Source organism: Mixophyes fleayi, chromosome 6 (genome assembly GCF_038048845.1).
Source record: "Mixophyes fleayi isolate aMixFle1 chromosome 6, aMixFle1.hap1, whole genome shotgun sequence".
NCBI lineage: Eukaryota > Metazoa > Chordata > Amphibia > Anura > Limnodynastidae > Mixophyes > Mixophyes fleayi.
The window spans coordinates 160,218,585-160,241,948 of NC_134407.1; the positions used below are offsets into that span (position 1 = coordinate 160,218,585).

The 23,364-nt window shown below is 41.1% G+C and overlaps 1 protein-coding gene across 3 annotated transcripts in view; it reads left to right on the forward strand.

Annotated features, from left to right (window-relative positions):
* Positions 1–23,364, forward strand: part of ZNF385C (zinc finger protein 385C) — a 245,946-nt gene that overhangs the window by 213,241 nt on the left and 9,341 nt on the right. For all 3 annotated transcript variants that reach the window (XM_075176927.1, XM_075176926.1, XM_075176929.1), the window contains 3 exons: positions 9,235–9,388; positions 13,092–13,400; positions 13,731–13,918. In XM_075176927.1, coding sequence (XP_075033028.1) covers positions 9,235–9,388; positions 13,092–13,400; positions 13,731–13,918 — 651 coding nt within the window. The remainder of the gene's footprint in view (positions 1–9,234; positions 9,389–13,091; positions 13,401–13,730; positions 13,919–23,364) is intronic.

Here is a 23,364-nt window from a genome sequence, read left to right on the forward strand (position 1 = left end):
TGTTAAATCTAGACTGTACTAAGTAGGTATTAAGTACAGGGAAATAAGATCTGTAAAATAGACATGAGGATACCAAAGATAGAAACTGAAAAATGGATAAGTCTAATCCTAAAAAGTGTTTCAACTACAGCAAATAAATAGCAAATAAAATAGAATGTATATTGGGCCACTACAAGATAAACAGCAGAGAATGGAAAGATAAAGGGAAACTGGCCTGTTAAATGCTTTCTTTTCAACAGTGTTCACAAAGGAGGAAACATGTGGGAAATTGTGTTGTGTAGCATTAACCCGTGGACACCATTGGAAATTACTAGATCAAGTCAGGAGGGAGATACATCTAAACAAGAGCAAGATGCTTACATCACTTAAAATAAACACAAAATAGATTGACAAGCTGACATCAGTTGTGGATAAATATTTGACGATATTCTAAGGCATGATATGCAGAAATATGTGCTAGAAATAAACTCTTAACACAGTGTCAGGATAGGTGCATGAAGAATTGGTTAGGCCAAAGCTATCTGATTAGTTTTTATGAGGAAGTTTCAAAGTGGATCTGGTAGTTTAATGGACATGATAGGTGGGCAGTAGGAAATGTTTTTAGAAACCCATATATAACAGATTGGTACATAAGACATAACTCCTAACTGTCACAAGCCTCAGGAGACGGTGGAGCGGTGGGAGCTGGTGCCACACACACCTGACACTGATACATGTGGCATTGCATGGGTGTTTTTAGGGGCTGGGGTTGTGTGTGGCCTAGTGCTTTATAAGCATTAGGCACTGCCCTGAGGAACATGGGCAGGTCCAACGTATTCCAGCCATGCCCCCAACATGGGCAGGTCCAACGTATTCCAACCATGCCCCACACCCCGTTTCTGTTGGCACACCGCTAGTGTGCGCTTACTGTTCCAGTTTGCCCAGTGCCAATGTTGGGATGTATGCATAAGTTGACCATACTAGTACTAGGGTAAAATATACATTGGGTCGCTAACTGACTTAAGGATATAAAACAAAAGCCTGTTATAAATGAAATATATTCAGGCTGTGTTACAGTTTGTGGTACCACAGGGAACTATATAGGTCCCTGTCATTTCTATAGACTTTTTATTTGTGTTTTTGTTTTTAGACAATGTGAACATAAGTATGCATACAATAAAATAACTTCACACATAAGCACAACTAAGCCAGTAAAATTTATATTATTAAACAAGTATAACCAGGAAGCAGAAAAGGAGCTAGTTGTAATAGCAATATTGTCCACTTCCATAGCTTCCAATTCACTGGTAGCAACAAGAAACTTTTCTTTAGAACTGTAGTGATGCATTATCAGAACCACAACTCTAGCTCAATCTCCGGGTTCAAGATGTGATATTAAAGTTATAAATGCTCAATCCATTTATTTTGAATTCATAGTGATGACATTATTTTATTTTGAATTTTATACCAATAAATAGAGACTGATTTAGCTGAGATATATGTTTTATTAAAAACGTAAATATCCTCATGTTATAAATCTGTGCATGACATGGAGCATCCTATAATTATGACTTCCTTAGAGTACCTGGGTAAAATATGATAACATATACCATAAATGGAATGCCATGTATTTACATTTCAGCTGTCAGTATTGGAGTTTTTGCATTGATTTAAGCTGATTACGCATATGTAGAGCATAATGAGGCAGCACGGTGGCTAAGTGGTTAGCACTTCTGCTTACAGCACTTGGGTCATGAGTTCAATTCCCGACCATGGCCTTATCTGTGAGGAGTTTGTATGTTCTCTCTGTGTTTGCGTGGGTTTCCTCCGGGTGCTCCGGTTTCCTCCCACACTCCAAAAACATACTGGTAGGTTAATTGGCTGCTAACAAATTGACCCTAATCTGTGTGTGTGTGTGTGTGTTTGTGTGTTTGTGTGTGTGTGTGTGTGAGTGTTGGGAAATTTAGACTGTAAGCCCCAATGGGGCAGGGACTGATGTGAATGAGTTCTCTGCACAGCGCCGCGGAAATAGTGGCGCTATATAAATGGTGATGATGATGATGATAATGTCAAGTTTGATTGGTTCAGCCAAATTGGACAGGTAGTTAGCCTTGTGTGGCCACACAATTGATCGCTCTGGATAGATTGCATGGCTCAGAATGGGAAATCAGGTTAGCCTATGATCCCCATGTGCACATGGGACTTTATTGACTGTACAGCGCTTAAATAAATGGGCTTGTACAATTTGACTCTGCAAGCGTATTACGTACTTGTTCATAGATCCAGTCATCTGGTCATTGGGCTTGAACAACCAGATTGCTCTGTGAGAAGTACATTTAGTATTTTATTGATGTCATACAAATCAATAAATATAATGGATACAGTAATACTCCTTTCACACAGAGGCAAGCACCCAGAAATAACCCAGGTTGTGTGTCGGTGTGAATGGGGCGACCCTGGTAGTGACTAGGTTTATTCCCGTGTTGGAGCCAAATACGCTGTGGTCTGAAAGGTGTTCCCGGGTTATTCTACCCAGGTTCTGTTAAAAGCAGCTCATTGGCCTATGCTACGTCATCTATATGAGCCTCTGCTGCCCCTTTTTAATGACTCAACTTGAGACACGGGTCCAGTGTGAAAGACAGCGACCAGGGATATACCCGGGACCAAACTACGGTGTGAAGGATTGCAGCACAGGTTGAAACCGTAGTCATTATTCCGTGTCTGACCCGGGATTTCGGTGAGAAATTGGTATAAGTCAGTAATGTGGTTAAATTTTAGAAAAACAAAACCCAATTTCCTCTCTCTTTCTAATCAGGTAAACATGATTCCAAACTGATCCTTTCAGGGATTTACTATAGTGAAGATGCTTCTGCGGCATCCGATTAGACATGCTCAATGTTGTTCTCAGAGCTGTGGTTGTTGGCATCTTGCTTTTGTCCCAGTATGAACACTTGCTCCCTGTGGTCTCCAATCAACATGCTGATTTGATGTGTGTCCACAGGCTGCCTCTCCTGCAGAGAAGAGCTGTGTCTTTTCTTCCCTGCGGCATTTACTCCTGTTCTGTACCATTGTTATAACTAGGAAGAGAAACTGTGAGCTCTGAAGGTTAAAAACAAGAGAGAACTGATACAGACACTAAGTGCTATGACGCAAGCCATTTTGCTTAGTAAAGTGGACTTTAATGTGCCCTTCATTGCATATATACAAATGTAGAAGAAAATTTGAATCACAATATATAAATGTTTTATTTTATTAATTTAAATTGAGAGTGAAACTCTTTTGCTGACTTGGAGACTCATGTCCAGTCAGTCTCTGTAAGCCAACCATGGAATTAATGTCTGCATATTATGAGTGGCATATATGCCAGTTGACCATACCAAGTTTTAAAGCTCTGACACTGGTAATTTTTATCCTTGGAAATATGGCTTACCAAATGCAGAGTACAGTCATATCAAATATATAGTGGACGTATGTGTTTGCCATGTTTTGTATTGAAACTGTTAAAATTCAATCTAGATTACTTCTCATATTCCATTTTTACTGAATGCAAAAAAAATCAACATGCAAATTTTCTCACTTGCTAAAAGGACTTTGATGAATTGACCATATTATCGCTGTTGCCTGTCCTATGGGGGCAGAATTAGCTAACAGTGCAAAATGAATGATATGTTTAGTAGATTCCCAAAAGAATGTATGTGTTGGTTCCATTTCATAGTGAATGAAACAGTCAGATGTTAACTATTAGTCCAGATACACATAGAAGTTAATTTTACACATTTAACACGGATTCTTAATGCCTTATCCAGGCACTTTGAAGCCGATATAAAATAATGGGAGCTAATGGACCTGTAAGAAGTAACCTAATTTGTGAACATTTCTACATTCACTACAGCATTCAAAAACATATGGTTATGTTTTTTATTACTATGTTTGGTAAAATATAATGAAGAGCTATGAATTCTTTAAGTACATAGTGTACTATGCTGCAAGGAGGCATTGAAAACTATTAAATGTGAGGACAAAGTACAAGGTATTGTCTACCCTCGTAATTGGTTTTTACTACTACATTTTTATGATAGAATAACATCTCATTTTCTCATTATGCCACAAATACCCTTTTCCTTTTCCTTTGTTCCTTTGCAAACAGTTCCTCTTTTGGGTGTGATGTACTGTTTGGAGTTGATTTTCCATTACATCCCAAAAGTGCTTGTTTGGCTTCTATATTGTTAATAACAATCCTTTTGTATTTTATCATGATGTGGTTTTTGTGATAATTTAGATTGCAAGTTTGCCTAGCATCATAGCTGTGCCTGTGAATGCAAGTAAATCTGCTTTATAACAAATATTCCACTGTCCTCTTGAATTATTGGAAGACCAGTGTTCAGGTGAGAATAATTTGGATTTATCCTTCCATAGTTGTAGGGGTCTGCTGTCATGGGCTAAAAATGGGTTAAACAAGGCATGCTGCAGAGGACAGGACTGCTAGGCTGTGCTTGCTGTACTGCATTGTCAGTCTCTGCTGAGCAGAGGCTTATTGTGGCTGGGTCTTATCAGCATCTTGCAGGCTTGCCATCAGTATGCACCTCATTATCCCAACAGTAATGTCCTCTGAATGCAAATAGATTGGCGGCCGGCTGGAGCCCCCCATGCAGTTGACTGTACAAATCTCCTCCACCCTCCTCTCTGTGTAATCCCCCCACCTTCCTTTGTTGATTTTCTCCAGTAGTTGAGAATGTTACAACATTTCTGTATGGATGTGGGGCTCCTACATCTTATCTCAAGCTTGGGAAACAGCATTTGTTGAAGCGCCTGTTTGACAAAGATTTTTACCTACAGGATCTTGTGATCCAAGGCCGTGTACGATTAGAAAATATGCTTTTCAGTATTCTTTATAGGTAATTATCGGGCTCATATTTTTTAATTGTTCTCCATTATTTGTTCTATTTATATATAAATGAATATATATATATATATATATATATATATATATATATATATATTTTTATATATATATATATATATATATATATATGTGTATATATATATATATATTTTATATATATATATATGTGTGTGTGTATATATATACATATATATATATATATATATATATATATATATATATATATATATATATATCCTGTTTCATCTACTATGGGCTAAACAAAAGGAGTCTTTATACTTTATGTATTTGAATATACTGGATATTTCCTCAGCTGCCCTGGATCAACTTTTGAAACATGCTGAAGACACAGTATGCGAGTGCAAAGTACCTTTTGTATATATAGTCACCTGGTAGGTAGTGAGTGGTCAGAAAACTCCCAAAGACCCAAGGAAAGCTTAATTAGCAGACTCCGGACCCTGGAGTTTAAGTATGCAAGCATCGGCCATGATCTCTAGATGTGTAAAAGGGAATGTCACACCTAAAAACACACCTATACAGGAACCTTGGGCCTGAAAATTAGCATATCTACGCCTATATGTTGATTTACATGGATCTCAAGAATCAGCATATAGGCATAAAATCATACATGCCATCTTTCAAAACTTCTCACCCGGGAGATCCCAGGGGAGAAGTCATGTGACAGGGGGTAGGAGGGGGTGTGGTGACGTTGTCGTAAAATGCCGAAATTCACGACATTGAATAGTGAGGACTGGGCTTAATGATGTGAATATGCCCTGCCCCCGCCATTCAATGCCGTGAATTTCGGCAAATCCGGGAGGTTTGCCTACTCTTCCGGGAGTCCGGGAGCCTCCCAGAATTCCGGGAGAGTAGGCAAGTATGCATAAAATGCGTGTGTATGAATAAAGCATGATGATAGTAGTTAATTGATAAATGAGTGTTGCTGCATCAGCAAGGATCTTTTCACCAGGCCTCAAGCACCTGCAAATAATATTCCTACTGACAGGCTCTATCTGCAGATCTGCATGATCAGCATTTGTGAGAACAGTCCTTTACTACATTGCCCTTTCCCTTCTTCATTCCACCTCTCCTGACATAAAGTAGCACTAGGCTGCATTCCCACATCTGTAGCTTTTTGTGAGAGTGAATTCACGCAATTTGCTATTTGAATTGCTTCATGCATACCACCCAATATACCAGTATTTCAGTCAGGACAAAAGTTCTAGGTGTCCAGGAGGAGACGGGGACCATCCCTCCTTTAGATGAGGACTGTTTGGAGTTATGAATTAATGAGTTAAAGGAATCACAAAACTTTCTAAATGTCATGCTGGAAAATTCAGGACTGATGTACCCCTGTTTAAATGAATAATGTATGGATAATTTTAAAATTATGTAGAACTGAGAAATGGATTAAACCCGAGGGAGATTAAAATCTGAGGTTTGTGTACATAACTTTTGGCCTCACTAAGAGTTAACAAAGCATGGGGTGGTGATGTCTATGTACAGGTCATAGAGGAGGCAGGATCTAAGGGATAGACTAAATAAGAGCAAGGAGGAGTCATACAATTTTCTTGGTATCGAGACAAGCATCCCTCTCACCGATTCCGACTGCTGGATCAGGTGTTCTCATTGCCTGGGTTATGGTACTGGCCCGAGGATGTATGATTGGAGGTGCATGAGTAACTAGGTGCGCGAGCTTGTGGTATGGTACGGGTGTGCTAGTCTAGCCCTGGAGGTATGTGGAACCGCCTGGTGCGTGGGATCGATGCCAGGACTGGAGTCCTGAGGCTGGTACAACTTTTGGAGTGGCGGGAAAACACTGTATATGCGATAAGCTAGGTTGGTAAAGCGCACACAGATGGTAGTGAGGAGTTTGGAACCCATTCACTTCAATCAGCCGGCTTAGGTTTGGTGCAAGTACAGCCCCTTTGGGCTGGCTTGCAGTGCGTTACAATTAACCCAAACAAGTTCGGATTCCAGAATGCCTGGGAATTATTGTCTCAGAGTTTAAGGATACATTACAACAGTGCGCTTAGTTAAAATGGTGGATAAATACGTATATCCCAAGGATGGGACTCATGATGGGACATCCTGATTAGTATTGATCAATAGCTAAGGCTGAGTACAGTGTTCTCCCTCCACCATATCAGTGCAGGGTTAATGCAATAAACAAAGTTAATTTGCCAACAAGTCAGTGTGGTGTCTCTTATTATATAGCACAAGTGTTAAGGTAAAGGTTTATAGTTATGTTATCATCCGCTGAGCATTTTAGTAGGTAATCATATATATCATCCTCCACATATCCTCAACTCCAATGCTAATCCCGGCACTTAAGAAAATTGTTTCAGATTATATTATCCTAGTTTCCAGTCCCTAATTTGATGCTTTCTCACTGGATATTTTGTTCCTTGCAGTGTCCCCTGTTTTACATTATTGAAAAACTGTGCGGTGTACAGGATTTCCTCTTTGGGTACTACACAATGATGGTTGCAGAGTTGTATGTGGTGTGTTTGTGCAGCACATCATCAATTGGAAGTGTTTGTAGACCTTAAAATAATGATTTATTGATCATGAGGACCTGCGACTCTTCCCTCTCTTACTTGCAGCAAGGCTTAAAGACACAGTTACCCCATTTTTAAAGCTTTGCCATATGAAATATCTAATGAACAATGCCTGCTACAAACTGCAGTTAAACAATGTTTTTGACGCACCATTATTGTTCTTGTTGTGTCTCTCTAGTCTAAAAATTCCTACCTGGTCTTCATCTTCACCAATTCCCTTCCATATTTCAAATAGAAGTATTTTATTTTCCTATCAGACAATCGTTTGGAGGGAGGAATGGAAAGATAAAGAATCATTTTGCTGTGAGAGCCTCTTAGTACACTATGATTTGTCTATCTTCATTAGTTGGTGATTTTGTTGTGTTCATGGTACTGCTTTGAAACTCCACACAGACCAAAAATGCATAAAAGTGCATTCAGAGTCTTACCGCTGTTTAAAGTCTATATCAGGGTATTGACAGTTTGGCCGTCAGTTATAAGTCATTTACTATTTTTAGGTCCAATAACACTGTTGTTCACCTTTCATGGACAACTTTTACGTTCAGGAATCAGGAATGGGGCACAGTGTGGGTCCTAAGGTGGTTCATAGTGGAGGTCAGACCGCATAGTAACTTTAACATAGAGCTGCATACATCATCAGCGTTCATTTGGAAGGCGCCACCGAATTCTTCAGCGCTGGACAGTAAGAATTACAAATCATACAAAATACAAATCATACCTAAAATTGAAACAAGAACGAAGAAGGTGCATATGTGAGACGTGAGGATAGAGCTCTGTTCATGACAGCCTACATATACGAAGTGGCTCTCTGCAGAAGAACTCATCATAAATAGATCCTACAGAGAATAATTGATCCTTAACTCATCCATTTAAAACAAGTATTCTGGAGCGAACAAGGACAAAAAAAAAAAAAAGAAGGGACAAGAGTGAAAAGAGTTAAAAGGGGGTGCATGCAACCCTGCTCTGGCATGACCATCTGTCATGCTCAGACATTAACCTGGGGCTAAGAAATATTTACATGACTGATTATTAAAGTTTCATTTTTGCTCATTGCTTTAAAAAGGCTACAAAACAGGTGTGCGAGCGGTAGGACCAATGAGAACCTGCAATTACCGCTTTTTCATTGGATATTTCACACACACACACACACACACACACACATCTCCAAAATGTCACACAACCCTAGTTTTTACCCAGTATTGTGAGTCTAACCACAGAGGCTGAATAAAAGGATGAATGGAGCAGTCACCTGGGCTTCAGGGAGGGGTCGGAGCTGTACTGCCCCCTCCCCTCCCCCCAGGTGGTAGTACAGCTTTATATAGCACAGATTTTCAGTTTTGAGATGTGTTTCAGGAAGGTTTAGAATATTTGTCCAATATTGTTAGTAGTAATGCATGAGGTGATGTTCCTAGATGCACCTTCCCAGAAACAGTGTCACATTTTTTTAAATGTTGGCAACTAAGACAATATCTATATTTTCCATACATATTATTATTATATCTCTAATGTGTTATTATTTATATCATTATTTGAGAATGTCTTATTTCTCCTGATAGGTCATTTCTGCATGTCATGTTTACAAATCACTACTCAGAAGCTTGATGGCACATTCATAATATTGTACAGCTGTGATTTAATGATCACCTTAAGCTACTCTTGTTATTTTCTGTGTATAAATGTACATCACAATCTCAAGGGGTTCATTGAAATTGTTCTACAAAACAGAAGGGCTGGATGTCACTCAAGTGACAGCCGATAATCACCATGTCTCTTTCATCTTCTGTGTCACAGAACCAAGCTGAAGCTCATTACAAGGGTCACAAGCATGCACGGAAGCTCAGAGCTTTAGACAGTGCACGGCACAAGCAGAGGCGGCATGAAGGTCGGGAAAGGGCATCTCTGCCTCCAGTGGACACAAAGAGAAATACAGACTCCAACAACGAAAGTAAGATGCTTTGTATATTAATTGGCAACAAATTATGTACAACTATGTACATCCTCGTTATCTAATCCAGTGATTGAAATGGGAATTTAGAAGTGCTGGTATGGAACTTTCATTGTGAAATGAATGTCCTGGGGCCTTGGAGCCGCCTAGGTCTCCCTGGAGGTTTAGGGGTTTTGATAGAGTGAAATTAATTTTAGATGTATTTTAACTCTATATAGTATTATATAAAACATATTAAATGATGCAAGGCTATCCACCCTGTGTCCCCCACCTCTCCTGTATCCAGTTACCTTTCCTCTGTGTCCCTCCACCTATCCCTCATGTCTCCTTTTTGTACTTACATTTGTATTATAATATTATAATACAACTTTCCAAAATATCACTTATATCTTCCATGTTACCATTTATCTTTCCTTTATCTGTTTCCTTTCTCTGTTATTATGCGCTCCTGTCTTCATTGCAGGTTCCCCCCTCTCTCCCTCCCTACCTGCTTTACCTAAGGCCTCACATCCTACTTCTCTCGCTCCTACCATATTCCTTGATCCTCTCTATCCCTGTTCTTGCTCCTATTATTCCCTCTCACTAGTATACTCACACGTTTGCTCCTCCATCATCACACTGCACTCTGCTTCCTCACACTGTGCCCCCTCCGTTCTTTACTTACCTTTCTATGACCTACTTTTCTTTTGTTTTCTTCTCTTCCCCTTCCTTTCTTCAGTATTCTGGTTCCTCGCTGCGCCGCTCCTCAATGACAGTGTCGGGACGTGATGATGTCAAGCCTGACAATCTGTGAGCAGGGAGCAGGGCGCTGCAGCCGGCATCAAGTATGTATTTACAGGGTCGGTGGACAAGCGGGGAAGGCATGGCGACCCCCATGCCTTGCTTACCCCACTTTCCGCCGGCCCTGGCTGCTTGTAAGGAAGTGGGGCGAAGAAGTTCTGGTATGTCATACCGGCACATACCGCCCCAGTTCAAGCGCTGATTTAATCCTGAATCATGCATTAGCACAGGATTTCAGGATTTTCTCAAATGTAAATAGGCATAATCAATGGGTGAGTGATTTATTTTGATAGAAACACCTTCCTGATAGTAAAATCACTTAAAAGTTCTAAAAGCTTGGACCACAGGTGCAACAGCACATGTCAGGGCACAGTGATGGCACTCCCACACTGCTCTCAAAAGTTTAAAGTTCAATGTTTCAAGACTTTTAAATAGTTTTCGGCAGTAGTTTCTTGGTAAGTTACGACGATGAGTGATTTTTATTAAAGCTATAAAAAAAATCATCCTTATCGCCGCAAATGGTGACCTATTGATCAATAGGCTCCAGTGGGGACATTATCCCTGTTCTCTAAAAAATTCAGATTTGATTATTGATCAGTTGATTCTGCTCATTACCTTAGTCATTTTTACTTTGTTAATAAAAGTAATATGCACTGTACAAGGAAAGAGATTACTTTCTATCTCTCCCACTTTCTTGTTAAATCCAGCACTCTTTGTCACTATTTTTGAATTTTCAGTAATTGAAAAATTTGGTAACTTAAGCTAAGTACACACTACACGGTTTTCGTCCAATAATCGGCTTAATCAGCCGACATACGACCGCTCGTTTAAAAGTCGGGTCAGTGTGTGTAGTGACACAATGGTCGAAAGTCTGCCCAAATGGACGATTGTCGCCTCATTTGGTTGGTCGTACCGTTTAATATTTTCAATCCAATCTCGTTTCCGTTGTGTAGTGTGTATAAACTTCCGACCAATCCACAACAGTGAGTACGAAATTACAGTCATTGCCCCTGACAACATGGCTGTAAAAAGTGGCTAAAGGGACGTCCGCTCTTCCCTTTATCGTCCTAAACAAGGCTAGTGTGTATGCAGTCCATGGTCCGAGCGATCGGAACATCGATCACATGTAAAATCGCTCGGCATAAAAAGTTGGTGGAAATTTCTGTAGTGTGCACCCAGCTTAAGTCTGTCACCAGTGGTGGATTATAGGACATCTCTCAAGGGGAGAGTCAGTTAAAGCATAACTCTGCCATCTTTGTACATTTTTACTGTGTCATGTTTTTGAGGCTTTAGATTATGTGATTAGATTTCTTAAAATAGGTTTTAGAAGTATTTTAACTGTGTGATTATTGCTAAAGATTAATGCTTATATCTTCAGTAATCAACCAAAGTATGGCTAAAGTATTTATTTTTTTAAAGTTATGGTCATTTCTGGGATTTTTATTTAAAATGTGGAATTTTTTGGTAATACTGATTGTTACATACCTTTATATGTACCCTTTACATCTTTATAAAGGCTGAAACAGCATTTTTATAATATATAAAATGGACTTCTTAAATGCCTTACTTTTTTGAACTAAAGCATAAGATAAATGCCTAGTCAGTGTAACTTAATATACACAGTTAAATATTTAGTAGTTATGTCTTACTAAAGAATTGTTGAGTGTTGTATATATTTTATGGTTACAGTAAACCCAATCTCAAGATCTTTCTTATATAACCTAATTTTCCCTCTCACTCATTCTTCCGGCCTGAAAAATCAAGCTGAACAGTAATAGGACAGAATCCTCTTTGATGTCCGTCATGGATGTTAACATATCCCATGTTGGGGGATGGAGATAAGCCTGAAGAAGCATTTGTTAATTGCTTTTGAACTTGGTGGTAGAGATAATTGCTTGATTGTCCCAGCAGGGATCCAGTCCCTATTGTGCCCACGTGCATGAAAAAAAGCTTGGAGGAAATTACAGAAATTCTAATTTTGAGCTGCAACTTGTTCTAACACTAACAGAGCTGGCAAATGTTGCAGCTGAATTCGACCACTAAACAGGGAAGGGGGATCTGCTTGCATCTGGCTCTCTTATTTGCACGCTGGGCATTGCAGGACCTCTGGTGTTCATATAAAGGAAATGCTTGTGGAAGAGACTTTTCTTCTACAAATGCACCATTGCCCATATCCTCCGGTATTTATGGAAATATTCCAACAGTGATTTAGTCATAATATAAGAAAATAAATAAGCTGAGTTGAATTCAAAATGTGTCAACTCTTTCCCACCATGCTTTTTGATGTGTGCAGTTGTAATCTGGCCATGTATATTATAATAAACACAAATTCTCCCACTGATCAGATTTTCAGATGGTCACTATTTCTGTGGTCTAAAAGGGATTGCTAAGTATGGCCGAGGTTTGGGCAGAGCCAATTTTTGGTCCTTGATTGTAACATGTCTGTTAGAATACTAATAATAATAGTAAGAACCATCAATTGTGTCTGACTTATTATATCAAACAAGATAAAACAATGAATTCAGAAATCAAGCGTAATATCCACCACCTGCAGACTGTTTAAGCTACTGATATTAGCAGAAGACACAAAGCAAACTTGGGAGATATGTCAAACATTAGAAAAACAATATAGAAGAATATATACAGCTGGGGACAACAGCCCTGGCTATACAGGCTGCCACAGAAGACTGTACAGCCTTTAGGAAGAAATCATTATTTCATGACAGAATAAGATGACACTTCTCTGGAATTGCTACAATGATGTAAAGGAAGTGTTCTTTTCTCTCTTTTTTATTTCTTCACTGCTTAAAAGGTGACTGCTATGAATACATAACTGATTGTAATTTCCTTGTGACCAAGTCATAGTGTATACATAGAGTCACAGTACAGTGACCCAATTATAATGGAGTCTCTCTTTTTGTAGCTACAGAGATACATAACGGAATTGCTAGGCTGGGTGAACACACAGAAGTCAGTTCCCGCACACCAACCCCTGAGCCTTCCAGCGCTGACCAGGAGGAAGTATGTGCCTCCCCAGAGGCTTCAGATAGCTTCACCGAATTATTGGATGCAGGGTCCCTGGTGCCAGAGGCACCATACAGTTCTGAAAAGAGTTCAGAGGACACTTGTGTACATGACAGCGAGAAGGATCGTAAAAATAAGGAGCACTTATATTGCTCCACCTGCAAAGTCACTGTGAACTCAACGTCTCAGCTGGAGGCTCATAACGCTGGTAGGTAATTGTGTTGCCGTTGTGATATACTCTGTGCCACAGTTAACACATGAACTACATCGCTGAATGAGTGCACCATGCCCCTTGTTTACACAATTGGCACTTTATAAACTATTTGTAGATGATCCAGAATGTTGCAAAGGTTATTAGTAAGGTGGCTAGACTTTGGATTAAAAGCAGAAAAGGGTTAAACTCAAACATATTTTCCTTTAAATACTTAAACTTTGTTGCTTGGATAGGGCAGAATAAAGGTCAATAAAATGAAGCTTAAATAGAAAAAAAAAAGTTTTTTTGGTTATGAACTTTGTATAATATATTGACTTTGTACAGGTGCAAAGCATAAATCAATCCTTGATGGACAGAGCACTCACCCGAGGAGGGGCAGGGGCAAAGCGCTAAACCGTGCAACTCGAAAACCCAAAAGGATTGGCAACAAGTCAAGTATTGGCATCCAAAACAAGGCTTTTCACTGTCCAGTGTGTGAGATCCATGTCAACTCTGAAACCCAGCTCAAACAGGTGAGGCCTAGAACAACATCTCAGGAAGCTGGTCTCTTTAACAGGTTCATTGGCTAACTTGGCGGTTCCCAAACTGTGCGCCACGGCTCCCAGGGGTGCCGCGGCGCTGTCACTGGGGTGCCGCGGGCCAGACCTAGAAAGAAGAAAGAAAACCGGAATTTACTAATCCGCCGGGCGCCGGGACCCAGCAGCCTCCTCTCTCCCGCAGCTGTCACTGAATATCGACATCAGTGACAGCTGCGGGAGAGAGGAGGCTGCTGGGTCCCGGCGCCCGGTGGATTGTAAGTTCCTGTTTTCTTTCTTCCTTCTGTGGCTGGCGCCTGGCGCGGGGAAGAGTGTGAGATGGATCGTAGCAGAGGAGGGGGACAGAATGATTGCAGAGGAGGAGGGGGACAGAATGATGGCAAAGGAGGGGGACAGAATGATGGCAGAGGAGGGGGAACAGAATGATGGCAGAGGAGGGGGAACAGAATGATGGCAGAGGAGGGGGACAGATGGCAGAGGAGGGGGACAGAATGATGGCAGAGAAGGGGGACAGAATGATGGCAGAGGAGGGGGACAGAATGATGGCAGAGGAGGGGGACAGAATGATGGCAGAGGAGGGGGACAGAATGATGGCAGAGGAGGGGGACAGAATGATGGCAGAGGAGGGGGACAGATGGCAGAGGAGGGGGACAGAATGATGGCAAAGTAGGGGGACAGAATGATGGCAGAGGAGGGGGACAGAATGATGGCAGAGGAGGGGGACAGAGGGCAGAGGAGGGGGGCAGAGGAGGGGGAAAGAGGGCAGAGGAGGAGGGCAGAGGAGGGGGACAGAGTGCAGAGGAGGGGGACAGAGGGTAGAGGAGGGGGACAGCGTGAGAGAGGGCATAGGAGGGGGACAGCGTGAGAGAGGGCAGAGGGGGCAACGTGAGAGAGGGCAGTGTGCCTGGATGCAGAGGGGGCAGTGTGCCTGGATGCAGAGGGGGCAGTGTGCCTGGATGCAGAGGGGCATTTTTGCATACAACTAAATAAGTATTTCTGTCGTGACCTAAAATACTTATTACAATTTTTTGACCCAACTACTTCTAAAACAGGACTGCTCAGTAATTATTTTGGAGGGGTGCCTTGAAAAAATTTGGAGACTCTAAGGGTGCCGTGAACTGAAATAGTTTGGGAACCACTGGGCTAACTAACAATAATGTAATTATACTCAGCATCCCCCAACTAGCATAAAAAGAGTTGCAGCTCTAGCAATGGTATGTTCTTTTGAACTGTGGGATGGTCCCTTGACATGGAACCCCGTGGTTCTACTAGATGGGGGGGAGGTGTTAAGTAAAAATTTAATTTTAGGTACAGTTACCATTTAAGGATGCCCAGCAGACTTCATATGTATATAAAAGCCGATACGTTCTCTGCTCTATAGAAACAGACCCATCTCTCATTCACAGACATGGCAGGAATCGTCTTATGAATCCTGTCAATAGGGAAATTTTAAGATCTATTTTCTATTGACAAACACAGGTAGGACTATATATTCAGATTATCCTGCCCTAGATATTTGTAGAAGACCATTTTGTTCTATATATCTCTTTATTGTTTTGAGAACTGGAACAACTACTTCAGTTTATATATAAAAAAATATATATATATTTCATCGTCTCACATTGCATATATCAGCTGTATGTTGGTATATGGCAGGGAATGCCTGTGTGCAATTGTGACCTGTGTGCAGGCAACTTTCAGCCCTGGGGACATTGTCCAGCTGAGTGGCCCAGTACCAGAGGATGAATAACCCAGTTCCAGAGGGGACATGCCTAGCATTAGATTAGTCTCTCCCCTCGTCATTTGTGAACCAGAAAAAAATGCTCTGGATCAGCTCACAAACTAGTCAGGACAACATGTTAAATACTGCACCCTTGCTGATGCTATAATTTACATATGCAAAATCCATACGTGTTAAAAATCAAACACATTCATTTAAAAAGGGCACATGACAACACAAAACATCATTGGAACTGCAGGACTGCGATTTTGCACTTTCAGAAATCATCCTTACTAATCCTGTTAGTAACAAACTGCCAGTGAATGATGATAATATGTGCGTGTGTACCTTCCTTGGCATATGTGGGTCCAATTCTATGTCCAGACTGATGATACTATGATGCTATTTAGTGGTTATTCAATGGAGAAAGGCAGCTTTCTCCATTAAATAATCAATATTTGGTGCTCGCAGCTCCCCCTTTATGAGCAGAATACCATGAAGTGGGACATACCTGTCCTCTCAGCTTAGGACAGTACGGCAAAATCGTGCCTGTCCCATCAAAATTAGAATAGTTGGCAGAGACTTCTGCTCTCTACCTGTTCTGCAGCTTTGACTACCTGCTGCTGCTAGTGTCTTACATTCAGTTGCTACTTAACACCAGTGCCCAAATAACATTAACCCCATCCACACACACCTGTGCCCAAATAACATTAACCCCATCCACACACACCTGTGCCCAAATAACATTGACCCCTCCCACACACCAGTGCTCACATAACATTAACCCTCCCACACACACCTGTGCCCATGTAACATTAATCCCTCCCACACACACATGTGCCCAAATAACATTAATCCCTCCCACACACACACCTGTGACGACATAACATTAACCCCTCCCACAGACACACCAGTGCCCACATAACATTAACCCCTCCCACACACAAGTGCCCACATAACATTAACCCCTCCCACACACAAGTGCTCACATAACATAACCCCTCCCACACACCAGTGCCCACATAACATTAACCCACCCTACAGACACACCAGTGCCCACATAACATTAACCCCTCCCACACACAAGTGCCCAAATAACATTGACCCCTCCCACACACCAGTGCCCACATAACATTAACCCGTCCAACAGACACACCGGTGCCCACATAACATTAACCCTCCCACACACACCTGTGCCCAAGTAACATTAATCCCTCCCACACACACATGTGCCCACTTAACATTAATCCCTCCAACAGACACACCAGTGCCCAAATAACATTAACCCATCCCACACACACCAGTGCCCACATAACATTAACCCCTCCCACACACACCTGTGCCCACGTATTATTAACCCTTCCCACACACACCTGTGCCCAAATAACATTAACCCCCCCCCCACACACACCAGTGCCCACATAGCATCAACCACTCCCACACACACCAGTGCCCACATTACATTAACCCACCCTACAGACACACCAGGGCCCACATAACATTAACCCATCCTACAGACACACCAGCGCCCACATAACATTAACCCACCCTACAGGCACACCAGTGCCCACATAACATTAATCCATCCTACAGACACTAGTGCCCACATAACATTAACCCCTCCCACACACACAAGTGCCCACATAACATAACCCCTCCCACACACCAGTGCCCACATAACATTAACCCCTCCAACAGACACACCAGTGCCCACGTAACATTAATCCCTCCTACACACACCTGTGCCCACTTAACATTAATCCCTCTAACAGACACACCAGTGCCCAAATAACATTAACCCATCCCCACAAAATTTGGACCCCTAAGGTAACTTTTTCTCCCAAATCCAAAAATGTGCCTTACATTTTGAGTTACAGCAAAAATGCAAGCTTTTGGAACAGAATTAAAAATGCTAGGTTAAATCAACATTAGCTATCCCTGTTTTTTTAGGTGCTTAACAAAGGTATACATTAAAACCACAAAATCAGCATGGTACTCTGTTTCATAATGGAGGAAGAAAATAATGACTTTGACATTTGATTACTGTCGTACCGCATACATAAATCAAACAAGAAATCATGCTAGGTTAAAAACCATACCCAAAAAGTGAACAAAACTGAGGCAATGGGATAACCCTCCTATACAGAAACTGAAACTTATCAGAAACTGAAGGGAAAGGGATTCCCTTTCAAAACTGAAACTTTCCAGAGAAAGAGAGAGGAAGACACAGGAAGATAGTAAATTATGGCAGCTGCTCCTCTAAAGTGCACATTTGCTAGTCTTTTAAATACCGACTACCATATTACTATCTACTCAAAAACCACTGGATTACATAGCTGAGACCACTTTATAGATGAAAAATAAGTTTTGATACTGAACACTGAAGTTTCAAATGCAACCAGTGATTCTGGAACCTTGGTCTGCTTCCATCATGAACAGGTACTGCTGTTAAACTATCAAGAATTTCAGAAAACATGCTGTAATCCTTTCTTGTCTCACAAAAAGGAGTCAGGAAAAGCTTAAGAGTTGTGTCACTGAAATGGGCCAAAGAACATGGTGAATGTAAACTTCATGCTGTTATTAAGCTGGGACAGAAACTATGCCCAAAATGCAGAATTCAGCTGTCACGCTGTAAACACACAGACATCGATATACCAGCAGAAAAAGTTGAATCCCCGACAAAGAGTTTAACTGAACAAGCAGAAACAGGTGAACCGAAACAAAGTATTTCTAAGCTTGGTTGTGCACAAGTGAAATTACATGGGGTAAAGAGAAGACACTGGGAGGCATATGCTAAAAGAAAGAAAGAACAGGCAAGTACAGACATTCAAGACAAGCTTACTCAAATATTGTCTTTTCCTAGCACATCACTAGAATCACCCCAGAAAGTAAGCAAATGTTCAGGTTGTGATGATTTACAGAGTCTGATACATGAATTAAAGCAAAAGTGTGAAGAGGCGCCAGAACAAGAAGTGATATAAATATGAACTCTGGCACCAAACAGGTGGGCAACTAAGCAGACTGCCGAAGAATTTAATGTCACAGAATAAATAGTAAAACAATCAAGCAAAATTAAAGTAACACATGCCATACTTGCACAATCTAAAAAATATAGAAGTAAAGCCCTTCTTGTATAAAAATCTTTCATCAGGTACAGCCGTTTTGCGAAGATGATGAAAATTTTCAGTTGTGCCCTGAAAGAGAGTTTGTTTCTGTAAAAGTTCCAGGAGGAAACAGAATTCACAAACAGAAAAAGCTACTCCTAATAAACCTGAAAGAGCTTTATCTTGCTTTTAAAGACTGTTTTGTTTCTTACAACCTTCGTGGTGTATTAGTGTTGCTGCAAGAGATATGCATTCTGTGTTTGTTTGAGAAACTCGCCAAAACTTAAAATTATTGGTTGCTGCTCTACTACTAAATATTGACTACAAAGACCTAACTGAAATCCTCGTTTGTTCTTCAGTCTCAAAAACTTGTATGCTTCATCAATGTGACAAATGCCCAGATCTGGAAGCACTTTAGAAAATAGTTGAAAAACTTTTTCATGATAGTGACATGGATGATAACGACACAATTGTTTATAAGCAGTGGGTCTACACAAAGTAAATTGGTTACAATCACTAGAACCGAGGAACTGTTACGTCTCACTGGAGACAACTACCAACCGGTATTGGCACTGGCCTTTCCAGTCCGTGGAGTCTAACGGACCCCCCCGGTGTTCACCAAGAACCGCCGCAAGGCGGGATGGTTTTAGCTGCTGGAGGCCCGCAGGTCGCGGCCCCTAGGTTAGCCCACCAGCGTGGTAGAGAGATAGTAGTTGGGTGAACGGTTCTGGGAACACAGTAAAAGGCCTCGTCTAGCTGGATATTAAACAGCTTAATTGTAAGAAGTAAGAAGCCAGACGTACCTTGCTGTCAGGGGCGGGCTGGCCCGGGGGGCAGGGGGGCATCGGCCCCCCGGGCCGCTCGGTCAGGCCGCTATTAGGGCCGGGGGGTAGGCTGCAAAATACTATGCTTTCCCCCGCGGCCGCATCTGATGACATCAGATGCGGCCGTGTCAGCGCACAGGCGACCGCATCACATGACAGGGGATGTGGCCGCGTCATCAATGACGCGGCCGCATCCCTTTTCATGTGATGCGGCCGCCTGTGTGCCCCCCGGGCACGCCTCTCCCAGCCCGCGCCTGCTTGCTGTCTAGTAGAGAGGCACGAGGAGACAAACACGAGAGGAGTCAGGAACTGTAGCCAGTTCAGTACACAGAAAGTCAGCCAGTGCGTGTTGCCAGGGATTCAGCAGATGCAGGGTTAAATAGACAAGCCGGGTCGGTACACAGAAAGTCAGCCAGTATTCACAGGGAGAAGTGCACAGGGAACAGGGAAAGCACAGGAATCAGGAGTAGCCAGACGCTAAGTACACTTGTTACTCTGACACAGGAGAGTGTCAGTGTGAAGACTAAATAGTGGGGAAGTTTGAATTCCCCGCCTCTCAGGTCACGTGATCAGATGGACCTAACAGGAACAATTCCATGAACTTATTTGTAGTGCTGTTGATGAAGCAACAGCCCAGCTTTACACAGCTAAGTTCCAGACTGAATACCTATGCCAGTTGAAGGAAACAATTCAACCAGAAACACAAGAGATTTTGCAGAAAATTATTCATTCGTGTATCAGGACGTAATTCAAGGATTCCACTGGGACACTTCACAAGCAACACGCCACCCATTTTCTGTATAATCTAGGCAAGATAATTGACACATTAAACTGTGTGAGTTCTGTGTGTTATAAATGATACCCATGACCATGTAGCCATAACTGTGCATGCTTTTATTATGGTAGTTATGAAACACTTATTGGAACTATCACCAAAATTGGAGTATGTTCACTACTTTAGTGTTGGTGCTAGTGCACAATAGAAGAACTGCAAAAAGTTTTTGAACTTTTGCTTCCATAAGGATGACATTCAAGCAAAATGATTTTTTTTTCCACATCTCATGGTAAGAGTCCATGTGACGGTATTGGAGGGACAGTTAAACATCTAGCCACCCGCACCAGTCTGCAAGCAGTGGAAACCCATCACATCTTGACGCTTTTGGACCTGTATAACTGTGCAAATGAAAATATACATGGCATAAAGTTATTCTATATGTCACAAAGTGAAATATAAGATTGCAACAGCAGCTTGGTTTTGCAAACACGTACTCATCAGAGTTTGGCCTCTTAGTAATGATGGGCTACACGTATGCTGCTTGTCATCAGAAGACATGAAGACAGCAAAAACCAGAGTTAGTGCCACTACGACTACAGTCACAAAAAATGTAGTCAAAAGTGATCTGCGACTTGGAACATACATAGCAGCAGTGTACGATAACATCTGGTACATTTGGTATATTATTCAATATAATGAGGAGGAACAAGATGTGCTGGTACACTTCATGAAATGAAACCAATCAACAAATGTGTTGCCCTGGCCTTCAAGAGATGATAAGTGTTTTGTTCCTTTTTATTCATGTCCTCTTTGTAACAGAGGTGCCTACTATCCAAGGAAATACTGGAAGTCAGTTTACACTGTCTGCTGACAATTACAGACCGTTACAACAGGTTCCAAACAAAGGGGTAATAATGTGATTGACCCAACTTCAGTTATACGCAAGTTTTAAAATTTCAGGCTTGTGTAAACTATGCATATGGTATAATAATAATCGAATGTCAACTTCATTATTTATTTTCTCCACTATGAAACAGAGTACCATGCTGATTGTTTTGTGGTAGTAATGTATACCTTTGTTAAGCACCTAAAAAAATTGGGATAGCTAATGTTGATTTAACCAAGTGTTTTTAATTCTCTTCCATAAGCTTGCATTTTTGCTGTAACTCGAAACCTAAGGCAGATACAGTAATTTGGTTGGTATTTTTGGATTTGGGAGGAAATGTCACCTTAGGGGTCCAAATTTTGTGGTGATTCCTTAATAAACTGTGATACGTCAAATAAACTGGAATAAATAAGCCCTGATTAGTAAATAGTTTAATACATTGAAAAATCAATATTTCGGAAACTAATGGTAAAACAGTCGAGATATTTGGCAGAAAAAGTTTTTTGGACATACTCTCTTAACTAAAACATTTTCGTTAAAAACTGAGATGGGTGGTGGACATTTCATATTTTTTTTTGGGTAGATCTGATGTGGAATGACCCAACTACATTACATAGTATATGTGGTTATGTGTCCAAGTCCGAAAGTTTATATAGACAAAACACATTACACTTTGCAAATGGCCATGCATAGGTCATCAATTAAAAGGGTACATTTGCAGGGCATGAATGATCGGCCAGTTGCGGATCACTGAGCTACGTCTGAGCACAAATTTGCAGAGTTGAAATATATAGCAGTAGACCATGTCCCTATCCCTATCAGAGGACACGATAGAAAAAATCTGTAGCTTAGATTAGAAGATAAATAGATAATAAAAATTGATTGTTTATGACTTAATGGATTGAATGAGCAATTGACTCTGCACTGCTTTTCATGATTGGAATTTGTGACATAATTCCCTTTACAGAACGATCTGCATTACTATTGTGGATTTAAACGTGTTTGAGCTGTAACCTCTGCTATACACTACCTATATATTCCAGCAAGCTATGTATTTATTTGAACCAATTAACCATTATCTCCATTATTGTATTATGCTGTCTCATCTACTGGTCTTCTCATAAGCACACTAGTGGGAGTCGCAATTCTGTCCAATTTTCACGGTAAACTACCAACAATGTGGCTCTAACGCTCTCTTCTCTTCTCTTTCGGACCTGAGGTGGATAAGTGAAGCAGCCTATAATACTACCTATATACTTACCCTCCCCAGTGGAACGTTTTTTCTCTATAATGACGAAATTAAAGAAATAGGCAGGGGACGACCTTCTCTCCTATCTATCCATGTACAATAGACCGGCTAAGTCTACAAATTACAATTCTGAATCCTCCATGAGCCATCCAACTCTGAATTGGACATTCATGAACTCACTCCCATCCGTGCAGAGACTTTTTATCCCTCTGTAAAGAGGAGAAAGACATGAAAACATCAATCCAAGCTCTTCACTCCATGAAAACAGATATATAAAATGCAGCAATAGGAGAAACAATGGATCAATTAGAATGTGTTGAGAAGAGGTGGTGACATATCAGCCGTCATTTGAGTCTGCCTATCAACACATGCGTCAAGATATTAACCAACTACAAGAAGGTCAGGAAGATCCAGTAGATCTCCCAACATTATTCTATCACTTGATGCTAAAAAAGCATAGAATATCCTGGAGCTTTTTGCAACTTACTCTCAGGTCTTTTGGCATCTTTGAAGACTTTCTGAATGGCATCCTAGCTCTTTATGCTTATCCCTCCACTAAAGTGCTCATCACTGGCATCCCATCTAAGACTGTGGGCCTGATATTTTTAAAGACAGGGATATTGCTATTGATAGCTGTTAATCTTGGCAATTAGCAAGAAGGGGTGAGCCAGTGGTATCTATAAGCTAGGGTGATGCAGGGACTCCATACAATGCAAGCTGCAAGCATCCCTCACACAGGGCCTAAATATTTATATATAAAATATGAGACTTTAAAATACTCTTTATTATTATCTTTTATTTATAAGGCGCCACAAAGGGTCTGCAGCGCTGTACATGACATATTCAGAAAGCAGTGATCCATAA